General features: G+C 45.9%; 2 protein-coding genes across 10 annotated transcripts in view; one reads left to right on the forward strand and one right to left on the reverse strand.

The window, feature by feature from the left end:
- Window positions 1–18,854, forward strand: part of BRD7 (bromodomain containing 7) — a 41,887-nt gene extending 23,033 nt beyond the window's left edge. Inside the window, exons 6-17 of the mRNA XM_029924245.1 lie at window positions 2,357–2,467; window positions 7,186–7,370; window positions 8,329–8,452; window positions 9,065–9,140; window positions 11,423–11,530; window positions 11,898–12,033; window positions 12,456–12,567; window positions 14,186–14,242; window positions 16,900–17,011; window positions 17,275–17,418; window positions 17,944–18,087; window positions 18,617–18,854. Coding sequence (XP_029780105.1) covers window positions 2,357–2,467; window positions 7,186–7,370; window positions 8,329–8,452; window positions 9,065–9,140; window positions 11,423–11,530; window positions 11,898–12,033; window positions 12,456–12,567; window positions 14,186–14,242; window positions 16,900–17,011; window positions 17,275–17,418; window positions 17,944–18,087; window positions 18,617–18,672 — 1,365 coding nt within the window. The 3' untranslated portion in view covers window positions 18,673–18,854. The remainder of the gene's footprint in view (window positions 1–2,356; window positions 2,468–7,185; window positions 7,371–8,328; window positions 8,453–9,064; window positions 9,141–11,422; window positions 11,531–11,897; window positions 12,034–12,455; window positions 12,568–14,185; window positions 14,243–16,899; window positions 17,012–17,274; window positions 17,419–17,943; window positions 18,088–18,616) is intronic.
- Window positions 18,855–20,430: 1,576 nt separating this feature from the next.
- Window positions 20,431–23,930, reverse strand: part of ADCY7 (adenylate cyclase 7) — a 56,398-nt gene continuing 52,898 nt past the window's right edge. For 7 of the 9 annotated variants that reach the window (XM_029926681.1, XM_029926677.1, XM_029926679.1 and 4 more), the window contains 3 exons: window positions 23,620–23,734; window positions 22,958–23,082; window positions 20,431–22,749 (listed from right to left, as the gene is read on the reverse strand). In XM_029926681.1, coding sequence (XP_029782541.1) covers window positions 22,603–22,749; window positions 22,958–23,082; window positions 23,620–23,734 — 387 coding nt within the window. In that variant the 3' untranslated portion in view covers window positions 20,431–22,602. The other 2 variants (XR_003904212.1, XR_003904213.1) reach the window with 2 other exon arrangements.

Raw genomic sequence — 23,930 nt, forward strand, 5'->3', positions numbered from 1 at the left:
CTTTTGGGTAAAAATCCAAATAGTCCAATGTAATATTAATTAGCTTATTCAGCTCATTAGGCTGTTCAAATTTTTGTTTTTTGTTTTTGTAATTACATGGAAAGTATGCAGAAAGGTCATTCAGCTTTTTTAATGACCAAGTGCCATTACCTGAAGTCCAGTAAAGCCTAGCACATGACAGTTAAGAGTCATGGAATCTACAGATTGCCTTAACAGATCAGATCAGTGGAATAATCCAGTACTTTCTTGCCAGGTAGAGGCCCAGTGGTCATTTAGTGTAAGTAATAGCCATCCGAGGTCCTCTCTCACTTGCCTCTATTTCCCAAAATATATATTAAATAATTTTTTTAATGTTTGTTTATTTTTGAGAGAGAGATAGAGCTTGACTAGGGGAGGGTCAGAGAGAGGGAGACACAGAATCTGAAGCAGGCTCCAAGCTCCGAGCGATCAGCACAGAGCCCGATGTGGGACTCGAACCCACAAGCCACAGCTTGATCTCACAAGATCATGACCTGAGCCAAAGTCAGATGCTTACCACCCAGGTGCCCCTTATATTTAACAATTCTTAATGGAATTCTCCTAATATCTGTACTAAGGGTCTTTAACCTGGGGTCCCCTGGATGGAAGCCACAGATGAGCCTTTAAGGGGAGCTTACCAAAATGACACGAACAGTTTAGTATTCAGCTTGTGTGTGTATATATTCTTGAGGAATGGATCCATGGCTTTCATCACATTCTTTTTTTTTTTTTTTAATGTTTTTATTTATTTTTGAGAGGGAGACAGCATGAGCAGGGCAGAGAGAGAGGGAGACACAGAATCTGAAGACAGGCTCCAGGATCTGAGCTAGCTGTTAGCACAGAGCCTGACATAGGGGTTGAATCCACGAACCGTGAGATCATGACCTGAGCTGATGTTGGATGCTTAACCGACTGAGCCACCCAGGCACCCCCATCACATTCTTAAAGATCTGGGACCTAGCAAAATTCTTAGTGATTAGAGACTTGGCCAGACACTGAAGATGCAATTTAAATCCAATTTAAATTTAATACTGAATTTCTGGTGACCCTTGAGTCCATCTTCTCACATGCTTTCAAATAATACTATATCTACCTGTTTTTGTCCCTGTAAGTATTGTAAGCTGTCACCACCAGTTTTTCAATAGGGAGGTTTGAATATTTGGGTTGAGTTTGGAGGATGGGAGTTTGTTTGGAGGGATTCTTTTTTGTTGGGTTTTTACCCTTAGTAAAGCCTTGGCATAATCACTGTCACATGTATGCAATGTAAAACATTACTTAATCGTGAAAATATGCAGTGGAATTGAGCTCTCCAGCACATGTAGGTACTTTTAAATTGAACCCAAAAGTACAGATTTGATAATTTGGCTTCTCCAGTTACATGTTTCAACTCTTTGAGGTTATATGGTTTATGGCACATTGGCATGGTCTTGCAGCATTCTGCGAGTTAGGTTTAGCTTCTGATAGTACCCAAACAGCAACATTAGTGTAAATGTGTTAATGTTTTTGATCAGTTAATTTGAATTTTCTAAGAAATATTGTGATAATTTAGCCCTGTCCCAGTTTTCATCAAGATTTGAAATTATTTAATTCATAAATAGAAACTTAAGATGTTGGTTTTAAAACTAAGAGTAGTATTTTTTAATTATATGAACTCGATTAAGATTATTCTATTAATTAGAAATATTTTCTTCAAACTTCTTTTTCTGTGCAGTTAGATTATCATGAAGAAATCCATTTAAAAACTTCATCTTAGGGGGCACCTGGGTGGCTCAGTCAGTTGAGCATCCAACTCCTGACTGGGGCTCAGGTCATGATCCAGCGTTGTGGAATTGAGGCCCTCAGCAGGCTCTGCACTGAGCGTGAAGCCTGCTTACGACTCTTTCTTCCCCACTCCTTGGCTCACTTGCTCCCTCACTCACTCCCATTTTCTAAAATAAATAAATATTTAAAATTTCATCTTGGGATCTAAAAGTTTATGTAATTAATTATAAAATGTCTAAGAATTTATACAGGAGTATAGTATAATATTAAATTAATTATTTAATTATTTTGTTAGTGAATCTTAAAACTTAATAAATTGTTATTAATATAAACAGTGATTATTTTGTTAGTGAATCTTAAACTTAATAAATTGTTATTAATAACAGTAATTATTTTGTTAGTGAATCTTAAAACTTAATAAGTTGTTATTAATATAAACAGTGAAAGAAAGGGATAGGGTTTTTTGTTGGTTTTATCTTTTTTAATTTTTCAAGGACCTAATATGATTTCAGACAGAGACCAGAGGGTGCTTTGTTTTGTTTTAAATGCATTTTTCTTCTTAATATTCTCTCTGCAGGATAACTTCAAACTGATGTGTACTAATGCCATGATTTACAACAAACCCGAGACCATTTATTATAAAGCTGCAAAGAAGCTATTACACTCAGGGATGAAAATTCTTAGCCAGGTAAAGGAAATTCTTTGTCATAAATAATAATTGTCATAAAATCTATATACCTTTGTTTTTTAGTTAGAGTGATAGAGATCCAGTCCAGTACAGTCCTAGTTTTACAGGCAGATTAGTATATTAAAGTAGGAAATACTACAGGAAAAAGTTTTCACATAAAGAAGAAAAGTAAAGCAGGATAGTTCTCATTTGGAATTGATACAAATAAATATTGGCATTCACTACTAATTATTTATTTAGAGGCTGTTGAATTGGTAGTCACCAGATAATTTATATTTGCCGTGAAAGAAACATCAGCCTGAATTCCAGGACAAGATCGATTAGATGAATTATGAGAGCTTTTAGGAGAGAAGCTCTGAACTTCCCTTTGTACTGATGGAATCTGATGCCCTGGTGAGGCTCGGGGACTCCTTCCAGGAGAAAGAAACAACATGTCAAGGAGCAGTAACTTCCTGGTTGCCACCTCCCCACGGGAGGGCTCGCCCTTGAAGGACCACAGCTGGTACCTAATAAGGGGGTCGCGGTGGGAGGAGCACGTGCAGACGCACAAGCACTTCATCATCGAGCTTCACGAGAGCACATGAACATGACCGTGTATTCAAACCAGGTTAGAGGCAGAAATGACACGCGCTGTCTTCAGAGCGATGGTTGAGGAAAGGCCTTGGGGTAAATTGAAGTGATTGCTGTGCACCTGTTGGGAGAAAAGGAGCGCTCACAAGACAAGTCGTGTTCTTTGAGGTTTTACTCTGCTCTGAGTAGGGTGGGAGACTGACCGAGATGACCCGGGCACCTCCCCCTGGCAGGAGGTTGGAGTTCTGGTTTTAGCTCTTCAACTTGGGGACCTCGGGCAAGACATTAACCACGCTGGGCCTCCAGTGTTCTCGTGTGTGGAGAAAAAGGTTTAAAGTGTGATCTCCCAAGATGATTCCTAGCATTAGGGTGCCGACTCCATAATTGGGAAGAGACTACAAAAGGAGTAAGACAGAGAGGGATTTTGCGAAGAAGGAAACAAGTGAGTATAGGACAGGAAGAATGAGAAATCAGAATTACGAGCTTGGGCCCAGACTCAGGAGAGCTCTAGGAGAGTAGGAGTGGGTCCTGTGGAGCTGCACATGGCCTCCCAGTTGTGGTGATCATCCGGACGAATAGTCTTGGTGTGCAGATGGGGAGTGTGTGCTTGGCTCTGAAAGACTTCTTGGAGCCATCTAACTGGGGAAAGAAAAACATTTGGATTGAGATTATTCTTGCACGGATAGCATCAGTTCCTACCCTTTCCTAAAGACTTGAGAAACTGTAACGTAAGCCAGTTACACATGTTTGGCAAATCTGTTTGTCCCCTGCTTTGAAGGAAGACTCGGAACCCAGAAGGAAGCCATATTCCAGGTTTAAGAACCTGCAAATGTTTGTTATTACATTTGAAGTAAAAGTGCGTCCCGCAGGCGCAGTCATTAGTCACTCCAAAACCGGATATTGAATTTTTAGGAGAAAGTTGAATTTGCAGGATCCCAGGTAAATGTATCAACTTTGATTTCCCATTATTTTCTTTTCTTCAGATAATGTAGTTAATATAACATGCAAAAGGTTCCAGTGTCTCTTGAATTTTCCTGAGGATGGAAGGGCTGGAGTCAAAGAAAATAAACTTTCTTCTCCACTTTCCCTTTTCTCTCTCTGTTGTCTTCCTTTTTTTCAGATCTCTTCCTGTTGAGGAGCCCTACCCATCCTGTGTTATAGCTTCCTGTTGACTGTTCCCTCCACCCTAAATGGGAGGGATCCTTACAACAGTGACTTTTAGATGTTTAAATTTAGACCTGAATTAACTCTTCTAATAGCAGTGCTCCCAAGAGAGCCCAGCACACCCTTCCATGATTGGTGTCTTTTAAAAGATCATTGGTTTTGAATGTTCAGTGTAAAGATTGTGCAGTCATTTACACACAAATAGTGGCTATTAGTAGACATTTTTATTTATTTTTTAGTAGTAGACGTTTTTATAAAGGATGGACACATATAGGATAGTTTCTTTGATCTCCTTGATAAATACTAGCTTGCCACATTCTAGTTCAAACAAAATCGCAGCATCCAGGGCCAGGGCCTGGCTGTGCCATCGAGGTGCAGAGCGGCCTCAGGAGGCGCTGTAACCTTCCTCAGCCTCAGAACTACTTCGCACCTAGAATCGGGCCTGATTCCTGCAAAAGCACCCAAGTGTTAGCTGTCATTAATGGCAAAGAATCAACCCCTTTTAGTCATTTTATATTGTTAGAGTGACAAGTAGTATGCTGACTAGGAGGCATCTTAATTATAAAAAAAACAAAGACTACTTTCAAAGTCAAATTAAACTCAACTTCTTCCAATGATTTGTATCAAAATTTAGAAGATTTCTCTAATTCTTTTAATTCTGTGCATGTTATATGTTTTAAAATCCCAAAATGTTTTTGATATAGGTTCTCCTCTTTATAATAAGTTTGAGAGTGGAAATTAAAAAATGAGAACTTCATGATCTGAGCACTTAACAGTGCACCAGACTCTGATTTAGGTACTAGAGAGAGATGGGTGAGAAATTACCCAAGTGACATACATAGACAGGGGAAAACACAAACGGCCAATAAAAAGTTACAGAGACCATCATACTGACTAATTTTATGTATTAAATAAAGTAAGACAGTCTTAAAAATCAGATTGGCAAATTTGATTAAATACTGTTAAATTTGGTAAGGATTCAGAGAAACTGTCAAACACTGATAAATATACACATAATGTATACACTAACATGTAGTATAAAGTGTATTAATAAAACTGTTCTGGAAAGCAGTTTGGCAGTAAATATCAAATAGCCTTAAAATATTCATTCTTGTTGACCTAGTGTTTTCACTTCTAGGAATTTTTTTAAGTATAGTTAATATACAATACCACATCTAGGCATTTATTCTTAGATTCATTTACAGTGATGTTCATGAGACTTTTATTTGTAATAGTGGAAACTTGGAAATAATCTAAATGTCTGATAGTGGGATATTAGTAAAACCATGGTCCATAAGATGAAGTACTATATATACAACTATTGAAATGGAGGGGAAATGCTTATAATTTCTTTTATTTATTTATTTATTTATTTATTTATTTATTTATTTATTTTTGAGAGACAGAGAGAGTGTGAGCAGGGGAGAGTCAGAGAGAGAGGGAGACACAGAACTGGAAGCAGGCTCTGGGCTCTGAGCCAGCTGTCAGCGCAGAGCCCGACGCGGGGCTCGAACCCACGAACTGTGAGATTATGACCTGAGCTAAAGCTGGACGCTTAACCGACTGAGCCACGCAGGCGCCCTGCTTATAATTTTTTAATGAAGAAAATGCATGTTACCAAATACTCAGTATAATTCCAATTTGCTGGTATGTGTAATGCTTAGAGAAATACTGGAATAATGATATCACGGTTTTTAGTTTCTCCTTTACCTAAATCTTTGTCTACACTAAAATATAGTACTTAAACAGTTATAAGATTATTTTAAAAGTTCAGTAAAGATAACTAGTCCAAGGACGCCTGGGTGGCTCAGGGTTGCTCAGTTGGTTACGCGTCTGACTTTGCCTTAGGTCACGATCTCACGGTTCATGAGTTTGAGCTCCATGTTGGGCTCCGTGCTGACGGCTCAGAGCCTGGATCCTGCTTCCGATTCTGTGTCTCCCTCTCTCTCAGCCTCTCCCCCGCTCTCACTGTGTGTGTGTCTTTCTGTCTCTCAGAAATAAACATTTTTTAAAAACTTTGAAAGAAAATAGCAAGTCCATGTTCTTGAGGCTCTCATAGTCTGCACTGCTAATATAGCAGACAGTGATGAGCCAAGGCCCCTTGGGAGACACCAGAGGCCTGGACTTCCTCACTGGTCTTGACCTAGGTGAGTCATGTAGCATTTCTGGGCTACATTGTTCTTACTCAAATGACCTCCGGTCCTCTCCAGTTCTTAGTTTCTATTATTCTCCAAAGATCTTCCCTGCTGTTGCCATGCAGCCCTAAGGAGACTGCACTCCATATTTTATCCAGTGACAGTGCTCAGTGTTAAAAGGCAGGGTAGTGGTTAGAAACAAATGTGCCTCCAGAAACCTCAAGCCCTTAACCACAAAGAAAATTTCACAGCACATCAATACAGTGGAAAATTAAGTACACGTCTCACAAAATAGAAACAAAGCTTCTTTGGTTAGAAGAACGTTAATGCTTTCTGGGAAAGAAACTATGCTAGCAACGTTTTATTCTCCTTGAAGCATGTTGTTTTCACACGGAAAAAAATGCCAGAGTCATCAGTGATTATCCTAGGATACCGGACTATAAAGGTACTTCACATGTTCACATCATCTAGCTTTTTAAATACCTGATAATTCTGAAGTGTCACAGGATAAGTCATTCTGTTAAATTTAAAATTTTAACATGTAGTAAACTAAATTCTACTTTTTAAATTGAGTTCTGCAAAGAATACTTACTAGTATTTATTCATACTTTCTCTGAACTTTTTGATGATGTAGTCAGGGTGCGGAGCACTCTCTTATGTCGGAAATGAAATGATCTGAATTGAAGGAATAGACTGTATTGTCCTGGTCCCCAAACAGATTCTCGTTATAATTACATTTAATTGCTTTTTCTTCCCCTTAAAAGTGCAAACTCACGTTGTGAGAAAGAAATGCATTACTTTAAAAATTAATGACAAACATACAATGAAAGTGTTCTTGAATATTTTTAGGAGAGGATTCAGAGCCTGAAACAGAGCATAGAATTCATGGCAGACTTGCAGAAAAGTCGGAAGCAAAAGGATAGAGGCGACACGTCGCAGAGCGGGGAGGACAGCGGCTGCTGGCCGCGAGACCAGGAGGACTCCGGAGATGCTGAAGCCCACGCCTTCAGGAGTCCCAGTAAAGAAAACAGAAAGTAAAGAATCTCTGGGATTTTGAAGCTAAGCTATCTTTTTCAGCCTAGGAAGGGGGAAAAATTCCGATTCGGTGCCTACCTTGGGAAGACCAAGTCCTGGTCCACCCATGGTTGGTTTGTTTTTGGCATGAAAGTCCATTTTGGTGACGTGATACCCTCTTCTCATAAAAAGCACTATGTGGAATTGTCTAAACACAGTTCAGAAAAATGCTTCTGAATGTATATTACGGAAGTTGTTTTAAAATCAAGGAATTATCTTTAGGGACTCATATTGTCAGTGAATTTATTTAAATAGAACTCTAAGAAAAATTGTGTATTCATAACCTCATTCCATAGATGGTAATTCAGCTCCCCTGGAGTGCAGGCCACTTCCTGAGCAGGCGGGCTGTTGCTGAGGTGCGGGCACGCTGTCCCCCGGACGTCGCCTGGTGGGACCAGCACCTCCCAGGCCCGTGTGCGCAGCTCACACCTCCACCAGCGCCCTCATGCCCCTCCCCTCCCCATCCTCTCTGGAAGAGGGTTCTCGTGAGCCGTTTGGGATTTCTGCTGTTGCAGTGCAGAGAAAGCAAACTTGTGACATGTTTTTATTCTGTTTCTAAGATTTGTACAATTGAAATGTATTTCATTTTATATTTTAAAAATCAGACTTTAAAAAGAAAACTATGTGTCCCTCCACCTTCAAAATATGTTTGAGGTAGAATCCATTTGTGTGATGACTGTATTCAGAAAAAATGTTTAAGACCAACAGCACCAGACACATGCAGGAGGGAAGTAGCCAGGGTGTCGAGTTCGCCCTGCTTGGAGTGTGGCCTGGGCCGCGGCAGGCCCCTGAGCAGCAAAGCTGTAGTCGCTGATCATAGTGCCATTGCCCCCTTTGAGTTGTGCCTCTGTTTGGAACTCATTTTAATGTTTTCACCTTATTTTTTTTTTTTTACTTAGTATTAATGTGTGTTTTCAGGAAAGACAAAGATATGCTTGAAGATAAATCTAAGAGCAGTAACTCAGAGAGAGAGCAGGAGCAGATTGACCGCGTTGTTAAGGAATCCGGAGGAAAGCTAACCAGGCGGCTTGTTAACAGTCAGGTGATTGAACTTCTCCTTTCTTTTCACTACCTTCTGACTGGCCGTCTGAGACTTGCCATTTTCACACTGTTTGTGCACTTGTAGCCCAGGTCTGCCACAGAGTTCTTCAGTCCACAGTCGCAGAAGGCAGACTTCATCATGTATTTGTAGAGTACATGATTAACCTTTTTCTCTATTACTGGATTTTAGTGGAGTTACTGTGTTCTAAACTTGGAAAATGAACATTTATACCCTGGTCTCTTCACTGTTTAGTACATTGGTTTTAAAACCAAGTGGATTAATGCATAACTTTCAGCAGGTCACACCCCTTCCCTGGTCTCCAGTATCCTCTTGTAACAGAGTGGGCAAAACAGTGGCCTGAAGGCCGCACCTAGCTCTTTAAAATTCCGAGGTTTCTCTAACCTCCACTTCTGCGACCCATTAGCACCTGTGTATGGAGCCAGGTGGGAAGGTTGATCTCTGAGTGTAATGGCAGCAACTTACGAAATTGGTTTGACTAAACCGAAGGCATTCTAGTGTGATACGTGTGCATACATATGTGTATGTATACATGCATATGAGTCAGTACCTGTGAAACTGTGTAGGACATTTGGATACTTTGGGTCATTGCAGTGTGAATTTGAAAGGAGAAAACCAGACGGGACAACAACGCTGGGGCTTCTCCATCCTGTGGATCCCATTGTAGGAGGTGAGTTCACAGATCAGACTGTCCGTGGGCTTGCGGTTTGGCAAAGGGCAGTGACCTGGGTGACGTTTTAAACCTGCAAGCCTAATCCTGAGAAATCCCCCTCTCTTGTCATCCACAAAGAGCTCGGCCAGCCTTCGTGTATTTCATGCTGATGGCTAGCCCAGCTGTACTGCATCTTTAGGTAAATGCCAGGTAGATCAAGTTTTCTTTAAAATACAATGTCCCAGGGCGCCTGGGTGGCTCAGTCAGTTAAACGTCCCACTTCAGCACAGGACATGATCTCGTGGTTCATGAGTTCGAGCCCCACGTCGGGCTCTGTGCTGACAGCTCAGGGGTGGAGGGAAGGTAAAACATTTTTTTTTAATGTTTTTTTGAAGTCCCTGAAATATCAGACCCACAATTAAAGCCAGAATCTTACAGTTTCTAGCTCTGGCCCAAAGAGATTATGGTATATATGCTCAGTCATTTCTTGAGGTAGCTCAAAGCCGTCTGATTATACATTGGACCTTTTAAAACTTCAGTGAATAGAACGAACATGTGTGGCGTGGAGCACCTTTATAGTAATGGAATCATGAAAACCCGCTGACGTGGTGTCTGTCACCGCAGTCGGTAGAAAGTTTGTAAAGGTTAGGAAGCACTGCTTTAGAACCTCAGTCCTGTTCTGTTTTCTCAGGTGTTTTAATGGTGGTAGTATAGGGAATAATTTTGAAATTTGAAATAAGAGTAAGAATTTTTCATCATTCACCTGAGGGGAAAAATTATATATTGTGATAAGCAAATGTGAGAATGATACTTTATAAATACCCATTTCCCCACCACCATTATGAGGGAAATAATTGTGGATACAGAAACGAATGACACTTCAGCTAACAGTCTGCAGTATTTCTCACTTGCTTCAGGCAAGGCCTGCCCTAGGTGCTGGAGGCGGAGCTGGGTGCACAGGAGGGAGCAGAGCAGGAGAGAGGAGTCCTCTCTCGAAGCTGGTCTGTGGGGTAGGGGATGGGGGAGCCAAGGAGAATAACCGTGTGAAGAGATGCAGGCGTGATGGGACACAAGTGGGGGTCAGGGAAGGTTTCCTTGGTCCTCAGGAAGGTGGCATTTACGTTGGTCCCAAAAAAGTGTGTACGGAGTGAGGGGATAGGAGGTAGGAGACTGAGGCAGTGGGAAGAGCCTGATGCATTTGAGGGGAGCCTGCTTCTCCTAGCATCTCCCTCCACTCCGGAAGTGCTGACTTAGTTCCTTCACTTAGAAGGAAAGTGCTGTCTGCAAAACAAAACTCACTTTTGCCTTCATGTGAACTTTTCATAGTAGAACTTTATGTGGTATCAAGTCAAAGACAATGCCACACGATCGGGAACATGTTCTTCCTAGTATAGCTATGGTGAAAAGTTGGTGATTAAGAAGAAAAGCATGCAGTTAGTGACTTAGGTGACACCTAAGGTCTGCCCTGTTCTCCATGTGCAGGGGTCTGCCTCTGCCCTCGCTCTGCTTTCTTGCGTTGCCAGCTCCTGGAGGCCCAGGCGCGGGCTGGCCTGGCCCTCACGTTTCAGCAGCTCCCTGAGAGGCCCAGTGCTGGTCCGAGGAGCGGGGGGCTTTGCCCATGTTCGCTTCCAGGTTCGTCCTCCAGATTCCACGCTGCTCGCTGAGAGGAAGAGGGGATCCGGTGTAGGGGCAGCGTTTCTCCCAGCTGCCCTCACTTTGTCACACTGGTCGTAGCCTCTCTTCCGGGCGGTCCTGGTGCAGAGACCAGAACTCTTCGCCAGAGACTCTGTTTTCTCCTTGCGTTTTCAGCCACACTTCACAGTTCTGCTCATTTCCGATTCCTTCCAGCTGCAGAGGTTTGTTCCTGGCTTACAGAACACGTCTTAGAGGCCATTCCTCACTGTGTCGAAAGTATGCCTCACAGATATTCATTCTTATCCTGAATATGCCATGAATTCTTGTCTTTAATCAGGGAATTTCTCTTAGTCTTTTCTTAAGCTTTTCTACTGCCTTACTTTCATCACAAGTTTCAACTTTTAAATCCTTAATTTCCTTTTTTTAAGTGAACTGCAACATGATTTTAAAGAGTTCTAGGAAGCAGTAGAGGGTAATGACAGGACCAGGTTTGGGGCCTGGCCACGTTCCTACCTTGCTAAGCTGAGATTTTCTTCTGTGAATGAAGCCTCCTGGACAGAGTCCCATGGATGGCATGGAGCAGTGTAGGTGCAGACACCCTGCAGAGCCCCACTCGGCCCCTCACCACGCACGTCTCCCACACAGAGCCCGGTCTTCTGTTTCAGAGCCAGGGTACTGCCCTGTGAGGCTGGGAATGACGACCGGAAGGCTTCAGTCTGGAGTGAACACTTTGCAGGGCTTCAAGGAAGACAAGAGGAACAAAGTCACTCCAGGTAAGGTTTTCTCCTCTCTGAAGCAGTCAGCGGTGGGGGGAGCATGAGTACCACAGAATTGCTTTATTCCTAACTCTTTTGGTGGCATTTTTTGCAACATGAATCAGCTCTTTTAATAACTTTGGAAGAAACTGAAGAATCCGCTATTAGTATTCAAAATGACTTTTGTTCTTCCTTTCCTCAGGGAAAAAGTCACTTGAGTTGCAACTTCATGAGGATCTGGGAGGGGGAAATACTGACCTTCAATTTGTTATACCAGTCATTGAAGTAGTAAAATGAGAAGGGAATGATCTTTAATAAAACAAAAGTCAGTTTGACACACAAGTTAAAGAAGAGTATTGTAGTAGTATTTAATTTCTGTCAACAGTGTTATACTTGAATTACGGACCCTACAGTTCTTACGCTCCACACTATGACTCCACGTTTGCAAATATCAGCAAGGACGACTCTGATCTAATCTATTCAACCTACGGGGAAGACTCTGATCTTCCGAGTGATTTCAGGTGAGTCACCAGTTCATCCGTCTCCTGAGTACCACGTTCTTCTAAAAGCCTGATAGAGCTGTGTATATACAAAGGGTATGGTCCAAACTGGAGGTGTAACTTTGAGGCTCCATGCGTGTGTCCTGAGGTGAATAACGTCACCTCAGGAGCAAGTCCAGGGCTGAGCCCTGAAGCCTCTGTCGTTGAGAAAGGCGTATTTTTCTTTGACGGTTTCCCCAGGAGCATTTCCTTGCTCTTGCTTCTCTCATGACAATAACGTTGTCACCGGTAAGTGTAAATACAGTATTGTACCTAGACGGAGATTTTTACACGGCGGTGTGTAAATGTAAGTTGTGTCTGGTGGAGACCGCTGGCTGGGATAGGAAGATGAGGCCGACAGAGGCGCCTCGTGGAGGTGACTTCCCTGACGCTCTCTCTTTCAGCATCCACGAGTTTTTGGCCACGTGCCAGGATTATCCATATGTGATGGCAGATAGTTTGCTGGATGTTTTAACAAAAGGAAGCCATTCTAGAACCCTTCAAGAGCTGGAGACGGTAAGAAGGCTACCAAAGAGCCGGGTGGTTTATTATTGGCTCTCAGCGTTAGTCACTCGGTGTTATGAAACCATGGGAGTCACCAGGGTGACAGCTGGGCGGCCTTCCCCTGAAAGACAGCCCGGCCTGGGTGTGGACCGTGGGTGGAGGACAATGGACGGAAACAAGCCAGCTCCCAGGGTCTGCGAGGGCCAGAAGACCATCATTATCTCCCGATCTTGGGAACAGAGGAATCAGAATGGGGCTGACTGCTCGGGATCAGCTGTGCCGTGCACCCTAACAAAAAGGGGAAGTCTCGCTCACCGGCTTGAAACTGAGTGGACTATAATGATCGCAAAGGTCCTTTTTTTTTTTATTAGGCAGTAAGAACACAGTGGCAGAGCCCCATTGAACAGAGTAAGAACCTTCCTCTTTGCTGTCATTGACGCTTGTAAACTGCCTCTAGTTCAGTTGGACGTAGCTGATACTCTGGCAGATCCTCGGCTCAGAGATTTGAATCAGAACGTGTTCCTCCTGGTACAGAGGCGAGTCCAGCTCCACACTGTCCTTGTCACCATACTTGGAAGAGCCTCGTGTCTCTCAGGGTCCTTGCTCTCCGTGATGGCTGTGGCTACTGTCGCCTTGTCCTCTGCCCTCACTGTCCATGTGGTAGCTGGTCCCTCAGTGACTGTCAGCTGTGTCAGCACGTCTGGCTCACTGAGAACAGCTGTGCAGTCCTGGTGCACGGACTGCTTTCCTCGCGTGCCCCAAGAAACCTGCACCTTCACAGCAACTCAGAAATAGTTCTACTCTAACCCCCATCGGTTAATCTGAATTAATTAGTATGTTAAACTAAAATTGAGTATCTCTCATTTGGCTGATAGGGCAAAAGATTTCAAATGTAAATTTTCTCTGTCCACTGATCTAGCACATCTTCTCAGAATACATCTTAGAAAATTTAAAAAAGTTGTATAGGGATACATTTGTTCATACTTCTTAGAAATTGGATACTGGTTTAAAAAATCACAATAAAACTTCTAAAAAAATTTTTTTATGTTGATTTTTGAGAGCGTGAGAGAACGAGCAGGGGAGGGGCAATGAGAGGGAGACGTAGTCGGTTAAGCATCTGACTCTTGATAACGTCTCAGGCCATGATCTCACAGTCATGAGACAGGGCCCTGCATCAGGCTCCTCACTGAGCGTGGAGCCTGCCTCAGATTCTCTCTCTCTGCCCCTCCCCTGCTGTCTCTCGTGCGCACTCTCTCAAAATAAACTTTTAAAAATTAAATAAATAATTAAATTCCAGTAATCTGGGATCCCTGGGTGGCCCAGTCGGTTAAGCGTCTGACTTTGGCTCAGGTCATGATCTCACAGTCCATGAGTTTGAGCCCCATGCCAGGCTCTGTTCTGACAGCTCAGAGCCTAAGGACTGCTTCAGATTCTGTGTGTCCCTTTCTCTCTCTTGGCCCCTCCCCACTCACACTCTGTCTCTCTTTCTCTCTCAAAAATAAACATTAAAAAATTTATTTTGATAAATTCCAGTAATCCATATTTTTATTCCTTGCTTTGAAACTCTTAATGTTTTTTGCTTTCCCTTGATATTGTATCAAGGGAAAATTGGTTTTCTTTGTCCTTACAGCCATTGCCTGAAGACGACGGCCAGACTAGGACCCTTGATACAGCAAAAGAAATGGAGGTGATTATATTCTTCATTAAAAATATTTAAATGGAGGATAAGGTAAAAGGTCTAAATGATAACACTTATTTTAGCCTTCATAAAAGAACTCTTTTTGCATAGTAGGAGCTAGTGCAGTGCACAGAATGTGAACCAGGGAGCCCAAGCCAATTACCACACAGTATAAATGGACATGTTGTAGGAACACGGATCAGAAACCAGCGCTCTGCATAGCCAAGGAGATGCTCACAGAGGGATCTGAGCAGGCCGGGTCCAGAAGGCTGACCGGGCATCCTCCCAGCAAGCAGCGCCTGGCATCTGAAATGGGCAGAGCTGCATGCGTGCAGAGAGCGCAGGAAGCGTGTGACCCGGGGATGTGGGGCAGAGGAGGGAAGGTGGGGAAGCTGCATGGATGAGGGCCTTGTGACAGAGGGTCAGATATACAGTCTGAGGAGGTGAGATTTCACCCTTAAAGAGAGAATGTGGAGGGAGAAAGGCTGGAGGAGGGGGCCAGCGAAGAGCCGTGGGGCTTGACTGAGCCATGCACTGACGGGTGTGGCAGCATGGAAGGGAATGAAGGTCTACAGTAAAGAGAAACCTAGTAGACCGAAAATCGACAGGACCTGATGCATGAGGCACCTCTTAGCACTGAGGGCGCCCGTCCGTGGCAGGGACAGGCACTGCCCTCCGGCAGGGACAGCATTCAGCTCCCTGCGCGGCGGTGATTCGGGGACATTGTTGGAGGGAGGCCTACAATTCCGGATCGGGTGGCAGGTGTGTAGATCCGGAAGTGGTTGGCGTAAAGGGAGAGTGTTAGTGGTGTTAGTGTAGTCATTCAAGTGAGCGTGGTTGTCCCAAGAGAACACGTGCCCTGGGTAGGTTGAAGGACAGATCCAGGTTCATCCGTGTTGTCACAGTGATCGCGTTTCCTACTTGTACAAGACTGAACAGTATTCCATTGTGTGTGTGCGTACGTGTGTGTTGCTTTCATCTACGCACTAGACGTGGGGTTGCCGGATCATACGGTAGTTCCTTTTGTGGCGGTTTGAGAAACCTCCATGCCGTTTTCAGTAACGGCCGCCCAGCTCGCGTCTCCCCGGTGTGTGAGGGTGCCGTTCTCTCCGCATCCTCGCCAGCACTTGCTGCCTCCTGTTTTGGCGGCGGCAGCAGCGATGGCCATCCTGGCTGACGGGAGGTGATCCCCCACTATCATTTTCATTTGCTCCCCTGATGGTTAGTGGTGTTGGGCACCATTGCATGTATTGGCCATTTGCATATGTTCTGTTCAGAAATGTCTATTCTGGTGCCTTCCCCATGTTAAAAATATCCTTGTGTCTTTTTATGGTATTGTGTTGAGTTCCTTATATATTTTACATATTAACCCCTCATCAGATACATGGTTTGTAAATATTTCCTTTTATTACATACGTTGTCTCTCCATTCTGTTGATTGTTTCCTTTGCCATGCAGAAGATTTTTAGTTGCATGCAATCCCACTTTATTTTCGCTTCTGTTGCTGTGCTTTTGTGTTCATATCCAAGAGATCATCACTCAGGCCAAAGTCGAGAAAATGTTTCTGTTCATTTATTAAAGACATTATTCTTTACAAAAAAGAAAAAGTCGAAGGACAGAACTTTGGAGAAGACCAGTAGTTGAGGTAGAAAAACCTTGGAAGAGGGGCCTGCGGGAAGGAGTCAGGTGCCAGCCGCTGCCTGTGAGCCCCGTAAGAGTGGCAGGTGGCGTCTGTAACCCTCGTCAGAGCAGTGCTGGTAAAATGGCGGGGACAGAGGTAGACGCCGGAGGGTTAAAGGAGCAGAAGGAAGCTGGGACATGAGAGCGGACACGTGAGCCCGGTAACTGGCGGGCAAGAAAGACAGGTGTGGATGTGGTACCTCCCAAACCATGTTTTCAAGGAATGAGGAGCCAGGCCAGGTCGTGTCCCTAGTGAGGGGCAGGAGTGCAAGGCCTCCTGAGAAGGGGAAAGGCAGCCGGGCAACAAGGGAGCGGCCCCCTGGGTGGGTCGTCAGGGCCGTGGCGAGCCGCAGGTACACACCAGTGCTCCTCCACACACCTGGCCGGTGCGGGCAGAGAAACCTGGTGTCCAGATAAACAGCTGGAGCGCCGTGCCAAGGTCTAAATGGAACTGTTCACTTCTGGTGGTAACTTGTCATCTAGGTCAGTCTCTTCCTAAAAAGAAGCATTGAGGTTATGGAAACTCTGAGTCTTGTAATTCCAAAACTAAAACCCCACCCTTTGTAGGATTTTGTTTCTTCCATGCAAGACTGACAGCCTGGCTCTGTGGCAGCAAAGAGTCCAGAAGTGCCTGTGCACACCTGCTGTGGGTTTGCAGGTGCGCGGACTGGGGGCCACGACACTGCCTGTGAGCCTCGGAAGCGCGAGCATCGCCGCGGGGAGCAGGCGGTGTGTGATGACACGTCATTTCACTACAGAGGAGCGTCCATTACTGGGTACTTTTTGGCCAGGATTTGGGAATGGCACTGTAGGAGTATTCTGGAAAGACATTTTTTGTAGGTAGTGAAACACTACAGAGTGAAAAGGTGGGACAGCTTGGCCTGTACACACAGGGCATCTTCCTGGTTTCTCATTCTAGCGCTGTGGCATTTAACCAGCCCAAATAATTCCTTTCTTCCTTCTTTTTTTCTTTTTTTTTAAAAGCAGATTACAGAAATAGAGCCAGCAGGGCCGTTAGACTCCAGTAATCAGGACAGGCTCACAGCACTGAAAGCAGTGACAAATTTTGGTGCTCCTGTTGAAGTTTTTGACTCTGAAGGTGAGTGTCAAGATTTAATGTCACATCTGCACAGTTAACACAGCCATTCACCGCAGGAGGTCTTGGCTGGCTGTGCCTCAGTGGGCCGGGAAGCGTGTCAGTGGTGCTGGTTTCCTTTGAAGAGGATTTCTCCTTTGAGGAGAGCGAGCAAACAAACAGCCAGTAAATAGCAAAACCCCAGAGCCCAGGACTCCTTTACCACACAAGAGGCAACACAAGTATGTCTACATTTTCTTTTGCGTGTTATTCTTTGTACCATACAGAAGCTGAAATGTTCCAGAAGAAACTCGATGAGACCACCAGATTGCTCAGAGAGCTCCAGGAAGCCCAGAACGAGCGTCTGAGCACCAGACCCCCTCCCAACATGATCTGCCTCTTGGGCCCTTCTTACCGGGAAATGCATCTCGGTAGGTCGCACCCCCGGGAAGAGGAGAGTTGGGGGATATTTAAAGGGAAGAACCTCTGTGAAGGGACACCGCTGTCAAGCAGTGCTGAAGGGAACCGTGGGTGATTTGTTTTTTGCATTTACACAGTTGACCCTTGGACAACGTGAGGGTTAGGGGTGCTGACCCCAGCCACCCACCCTGCACCGTTGAAAATCCACATGTGATTTTTGTCTCTCCCCAAACTTAACTACTATGATAGCCTTTTGTTGCCTGGAAGCCTTACCTATGAACAGTCTCGTATGTTCTACACTAATTCATACAGTAAAGCTAGAGAAAGGGGAGTATTAAAATCAGAAGAGAAAATACACTTACAGGCCTGTGTTATCAAAAAAATGAAAGAAAGAAAAATCTGTGTTAGTGGACCTGCACAGTGCAAACCCTGTTGTTCCGGGTCAAGTTCGTATTCTTCCTATGACTTTTTTTTTCTTTTTTTAATCTAAAGGAACCACGTTTCAATACCTAGAACTGTTTTTTCCCCCCTCCTAGCTGAACAGGTGACCAGTAACCTGAAAGAACTCACACAGCAGGTCACTCCGGGCGACGTTGTAAGCACGTACGGGGTTCGGAAAGCGATGGGGATCTCCGTCCCCTCCCCGGTCGTGGAGAACAGCTTCGTAGATTTAACGGAAGGTGCGTGCCCTGTGTCCCGGGAAATGGAAGGCTGTTGTGGGTAAAAGGAACATCAGTCTGCTCCTTTCAAGTAGCACTGGGAAGGTTTTGTCTCTGCACGTTGATAGTGTATAAACTGCTTTTATTTATTTTAATTTTTTTTTATTTTTGAGAGAGAGAGACAGCGTGCTGAACAGGGGAGGGTCAGAGAGAGAGGGAGACACAGAGTCTGAAGCAGGCTCCAGGCTCCGAGCTGTCAGCACAGAGCCCGAGGCGGGGCTCAAACCCACAACCCTGAGATCATGACCTGAGCTGAAGCCGGATGCTTAACTGACTGAGCCACCAGGCGCCCCTGATTTTATTCTTTAGATAAGATGGAAAGGAAAGAAAGGGTTCACACGTTTGCTGAAAGAGCTACAGTGATAACCCAGTGGTACCTTAGTCTTTAACTTCGAAGAAGGGCTGTCGGCACTCAGTCTTCTGGGTGATCCCTTTACCTTTTACTTAAAAAGGGAAAAGTGCTGAATGAAGCCGTAACTTTTTCTTTCAGATCTTGAAGAACCTAAAAAGACCGATGTTGCTGAGTGTGGACCGGACGGGAATTGAAGCTAACTGGTACTTCATTATATATTATGTACATATTTTTTTCATTCTTAACTTGGAAATGCTTTTCAGAAGATATTAAATATTTGTAAATTGTGTTTTTAATTAAACTTTGGAACAATTAATTTTAATGTTCCAGAGATTGGACTTCTATTAGGTTAATAAAGCTGAGCCCGGGACTGTGACCTATGTCGTGTGATCAGCTGAGCCACCCTTGACCTTCTCCTGGGGCTGGGGCTGAGGGTGAAGTGACAGAGAAGCACTTAGGGAATAACACAGCCTTTTCAGGACCACTCGTTAAAAGCAGCAAGTCCCCCAAATAGCTCAAGTCCCTCATTTTTCCACATTGCCAAATTCCTCGTGAAGGAAATTATAACCAACTAGTTCCTAACTTAGCAGATCTCATCTGGATGGTTTATTTAAAGAATGGCCTTGTGAGGAAGGACTAGCATGGACACTGACCTGTCGCCCTCTGGAGCAGAGAAGAGGAGGGGACCTGGGCACGTCTGTGTGAGCTAGTGATAACGCGGCTTCCTCGGGGGGCACAGGCGGGACCCGAGCAGAGACGGTTCTTTAAAATCCCTGTCCAGTGCCATGTCCTATTGTTACACTGTGGAGACAAATGCACTGAACGCACGTTTGAGAATCTACTAGTACATCCCCAGCACACCTGAGGGGACTGAGGCTGTCTGCAGGACAGAGTCACCCCAGGAGTTTCATAGCACTGACTTGACTGGCAGTCCTGTGTGGTATTTTCCATTTTTGAGAGTCACTTAGAACCGTGGTAAAGGATAAGCTAAATAAGGGGCGCCTGGGTGGCTCAGTCGGTTAAGCATCCGGCTTTAGCTCAGGTCAGATCTCATGTTCATGGGTTCGAGCCCCGCATCAGGTTCTGTGCTGATAGCTGGCTCAGAGCCTGGAGCTTGCTTCCGGTTCTGTGTCGTCTCCTCTCTCTGCCACTCTGCCTCTCATGCTCTTTCTCTCTCTGTATCAAAAATAAATAAAACATTCAAAAACATTTAAAAAAAAAAAAAAGGATAAGCTAAATAAGAAAGGGAATCACGGAGCTTAAAGTTTACATTTCTGTTTACCGTTTCTCCCGGGTCATGCCTCAGCATGTCCCTTGGACTAATAGTCATATAGTTTTATCTGAAATGCAAAGGTCAGCTGCCCGAGCTGCTGAGCAGGAGACCATGAGACGTGTGACCTCTTACACCCCGCACCGCACTGCAGCCTCGCTCCGTGAACGAGCCACGCGGAGGACCCTGCTCAGACTGTGCAGAGCCCTCCTGGAAGACCCCAGGCTGGAGGTCATTTTATTTTTCTTGTCCTGACTTTGAAAACTAATATTTAGCAAGAACAAGTAGGGCGAAAGAGAAGGGATTCTCAAGAGAGTTAAAAATGACCTACTACCGGGGCGCACTGGTGGCTCAGGCAGTTACGTCTGACTTGGTGTCAGCTCAGGTCACCATCTCACAGCTTTGTGGACTCAAGCCCCGCATCGCGCTCTGTGCTGCCAGCACAGGTCCTACTTGGGATATTGTCTGTCTGTCTGTCTCTCCCTCCCTCCCTCTTCCCCTCCTTCCCCACTTGCTCTCTTCCATATGCCAGAAGACCTTTAAAATTGTTCAAATGTATATTTTATCACGTGTTTTTAGAGTTTAATTCTAACCTTTCAGTTATAATTCAGGCAGTAATTGATTCTTAAACTTTAGATCTACTTAGAGACCAAGAAAATATTAAATTCAAAACACTAGGACATTCATGTTTTCCAGATTACTAATTTAATGTATGAAATGCTAAACAAAGTAGAAACACTGGTACTTTATAAAAATGAAATACAACATTTTGAAACAAATGTCACAGATCTATAAATATTCAGGATACAGAGTAATTGCTGGTTGTTTGGTCCTCTCAAAACCTGTTTCTGCACGTTGACCTATTATATACACAGGGTAGAAACTGGTTAATGATCTTCTCAGTTAGGAAATTTTCTTAATGAGTAAACCAGAGAACGTCAGGTGTGATTGTCACTAGAGTCAGGGAGGCCACCTTTAAGCAAGCCCTTGACCCACAGAAAAGGTCAGTGTTAGAAAAGATACTTTCCTGTCAAGACAAAATGGCGCCTGTGGAGAAAGGGCTGGGGACTGGAAAACAGGCTGATGAAAACTGAGTGCTTTTTGTGCACTATGGTCTGCACATGAAAAACTAAAATCTTCCAAAATACTTTTATCTGAGCACAGTGCTTGAACTGGAAATAAAAATCTATGGTAAGTAACTTCTTAAACTCCTAACTGGGATTTCTGTTGCTGGAAGAGCAGAATAATTCAAATAGTACAAGAGTGGAACTAGGTCCACCTCAGAGAGGCAGCACAGCCGTGTGCGTCTCTGTGGGATCAGTGACAGGACCGTCCTGACTTTCCAGGAGGTCGCTGCTGAGTTGCGTGTACAGATTTCAGCGTAGTGCCCCCTGAAACCAGCCCTTTGCAGGGAAAGTTGGTGCATAGAACAGTTTAAGTAAGGTTAGTCCCCTTAATAGCATTTTCACCACAACAGTCCTTTATTCAGCAAGTTCTCGTAATTCGTACACGTCTATTCCAGTTGCATGCGGGCCTCGGGGCCGCACTCGGACACCCGGCACCTCTGCGAATTAGATAAGCCCCTTCTGAGGTGCGTCAGCCTGCAGACACATGCCAGCAGCCTCGGGTCCAGCCGTCCGTGCCCTGGGCTGCAGCCCTGTGTAGGCTTTAGAAGTCTCCCATGCGTCAGGTCTCCTGTACTTGCAGGGGCTCCTGGAGGACTCCCAGCCAGGCACCCCTCCTCTGTAGTGAACCCCAGGCGTGTTCTGGGGACGTGACAGTGAAGCCGATTCAGAAAGAGGAGCAAGCAGTTTGGCTCCTTCTCAACCCTGAAATGCAGCGAAGGCTGACTTCATTCTTCTAGAATTGCAGCACCGTGAGACCCACCTCACAAACCTGGCTTTTTGCACCTGACTCGATTCCTTCCGATCAGAACAAGTCCATCTCTGCGTCCGAGCATGCTGGCTTCCCAGGTACCAGAGCCTCTTTGCACATTTTGCAGAGGACATGGCTTTGCGTCTTGAACCCCCACAGTTGAGCCGGGAGGACTACAGAAAAGGCAGGGAGCACTAAAGGCACAGGCCCCTTCGTTTCCAGTGCAGGAAGCAGGACAGAGCTAAGGACGGCGGGAGGTGCTCCCACGACGCGTGCTCCTCAGGGAGGGCGAAGGGCTGTGCCTTTCAGGGCTGCACTGCTCCTTGCCTTCCTGCCGCGTGACAGCCGTGGGCCTCAGCCCACTGCCCCAGCTCGGCCAGGCTGTCCGCGGACACGGTGAAGAAGACCACACACTGGAGGGAAGAGGTTTTGTCTGGTGTCTAAGAAGCCATTAGAAAGGATTTAAAAACCTCCACTAATCATACACCCATTTAAATCAAACACATGCCAGAGCTGACAAGCCAAGCGTCTGCCGTGCCGTGCTCTCCCTACTGTGTGAAGCCCTAGATGGGAAACCCCCTCTCAGCTGTTTCCGGGGCACCTGTGTGAGGGATGGAGAGTCCTGTGGCTCCGCCAGGAGGAAGGCGTGCCCAGCCATCCCGGGACTCGGCGCGGCCCCGTACCTAGAAAACACCAGGCCCGCCTGTGCGGCTCCTGCTCCAAGGTCCCCATGGTACCCAGGGAGCCGAGTGTCCCAGCTGCCTGTGTGTGGCGAGGCACGGTGGTCGCCTTGGGCTGGGGTCTAGTGCACGTTCCAAGAGAGCCTCTAGCACAAGTCCAAGTCCACACACAGCCGTCTGTCCGGGCAGCGATGGCCAAACCCTGGGACTGCCTCCGAGCCTGGCATAGGGCTGGGCGCCCTGCAGCTTGCTTCAGGAACGGGAAATCCGCTTCCAGCACGGTCACCTTGCAGAAGCCCTCAGTTTAGTCCCAGCCCTTGGAACTTTGCAGTGTCTGTGCAGACAAAGTAAGTCCTCAGCTCGCCTTTGCCTTTGACGTTAATCAGTCCCCGGCATTCGCAAGAATAGCCTAGTCCCTGCAGGATCGTGCTGGTCTCCTCGGTGACCTGAAAAGGACAGGACAACACAGTGTCTCGGGCAGCAGGAGGAATGCCTGCTGCTGGGGGGACAGCCAGGAGCCGGCCCCTGCCGTCTGCTGTCCCTCGAGCGTGTCCGGGCTGGAATCACACAGCTGATGGGTACCCGGTGCCCCCACTCTGGGAAGTCTTCCCCCCCCCCCCACCCCAGTTCACGATTTTCCCAGCTGGGTCGTACCTGGATCTTGCCAAGCTCTCCAGTGCTCTCCATTCGGCTGGCGACATTGACCGTGTTTCCCCAGATGTCATACTGAGGCTTCCGTGCCCCAATCACTCCAGCAATCACAGGCCCGTGGTTTATGCCTGAAGATGACATTTGCGGTTAGCAGGTCACTCTGCCCCTACGGGAGGCCACAGTCCAGCAGCAGCCACAGAGAGCGCTGACCAGCCTGAAATGCAGGTGGGGGGAGGGGCTTCCTGAGCCTGTGACAGGAGCTCTCGGGACGTGGGACAGGCGCTCCCGGGCAGCCCTTTGCCAGTGTCCGCTCATCTCCCGACAAAGAACAAACAGGCTTTGAGCATCAACCCCATTAGCTTACACTGAGTAGTCAGGTTCGTAACTGCTTTGTTCTCTGTATATTTTAGGGTTTCCAGGCCGTGATTTTTGGTTCTCCGTTTTCTGTGTGATACGTTCCTATTTACTTAACACTTCCCAGGTCACTGTATTAACAATGTGCACAGGAAGAGTAGTTACCCAGGCGCCGGGGTAGTATGATCAGGAGGGATCTCTCAGACTCTTCCCACCGGCCAGTCAAGTGCACCATCAGACCTGAGTGCGGGCTTGCCAGGCCCTGGGACCACCCGCAGCCGCCCACTCTGTCCTGCCTGCAGGGCCCTCACCGACTCGCAGGCGGAAGGAGTTGAAGGAGTGCCGGTTGATGCCGTCCAGCTTGCTCGTCAGGGCGATGCTGAACTCCACCATGATGCCGATGTGCGCGTGCTGCCGCTCCAGGTCCTGCGGGACGTGTGCACGCGGGCCATGGGGTCCTCTGCCCTGGCTTCCCACTTCGACAGTGTGGTAGCCACCTACACCCCCCACCGGGCGCCCCCCCAGGCTGTTTTGAGGACTTCTGCCCCTCCCTCATATGACAAGGCAGGAAGGGGTGTCCCCTCAAAGTCAGGTGACAGGTCTGGGGACTACTGAATCCCCC

The sequence above is a fragment of the Suricata suricatta genome, chromosome 16 (genome assembly GCF_006229205.1).
Source record: "Suricata suricatta isolate VVHF042 chromosome 16, meerkat_22Aug2017_6uvM2_HiC, whole genome shotgun sequence".
In the NCBI taxonomy this organism is placed as follows: Eukaryota; Metazoa; Chordata; class Mammalia; order Carnivora; family Herpestidae; genus Suricata; species Suricata suricatta.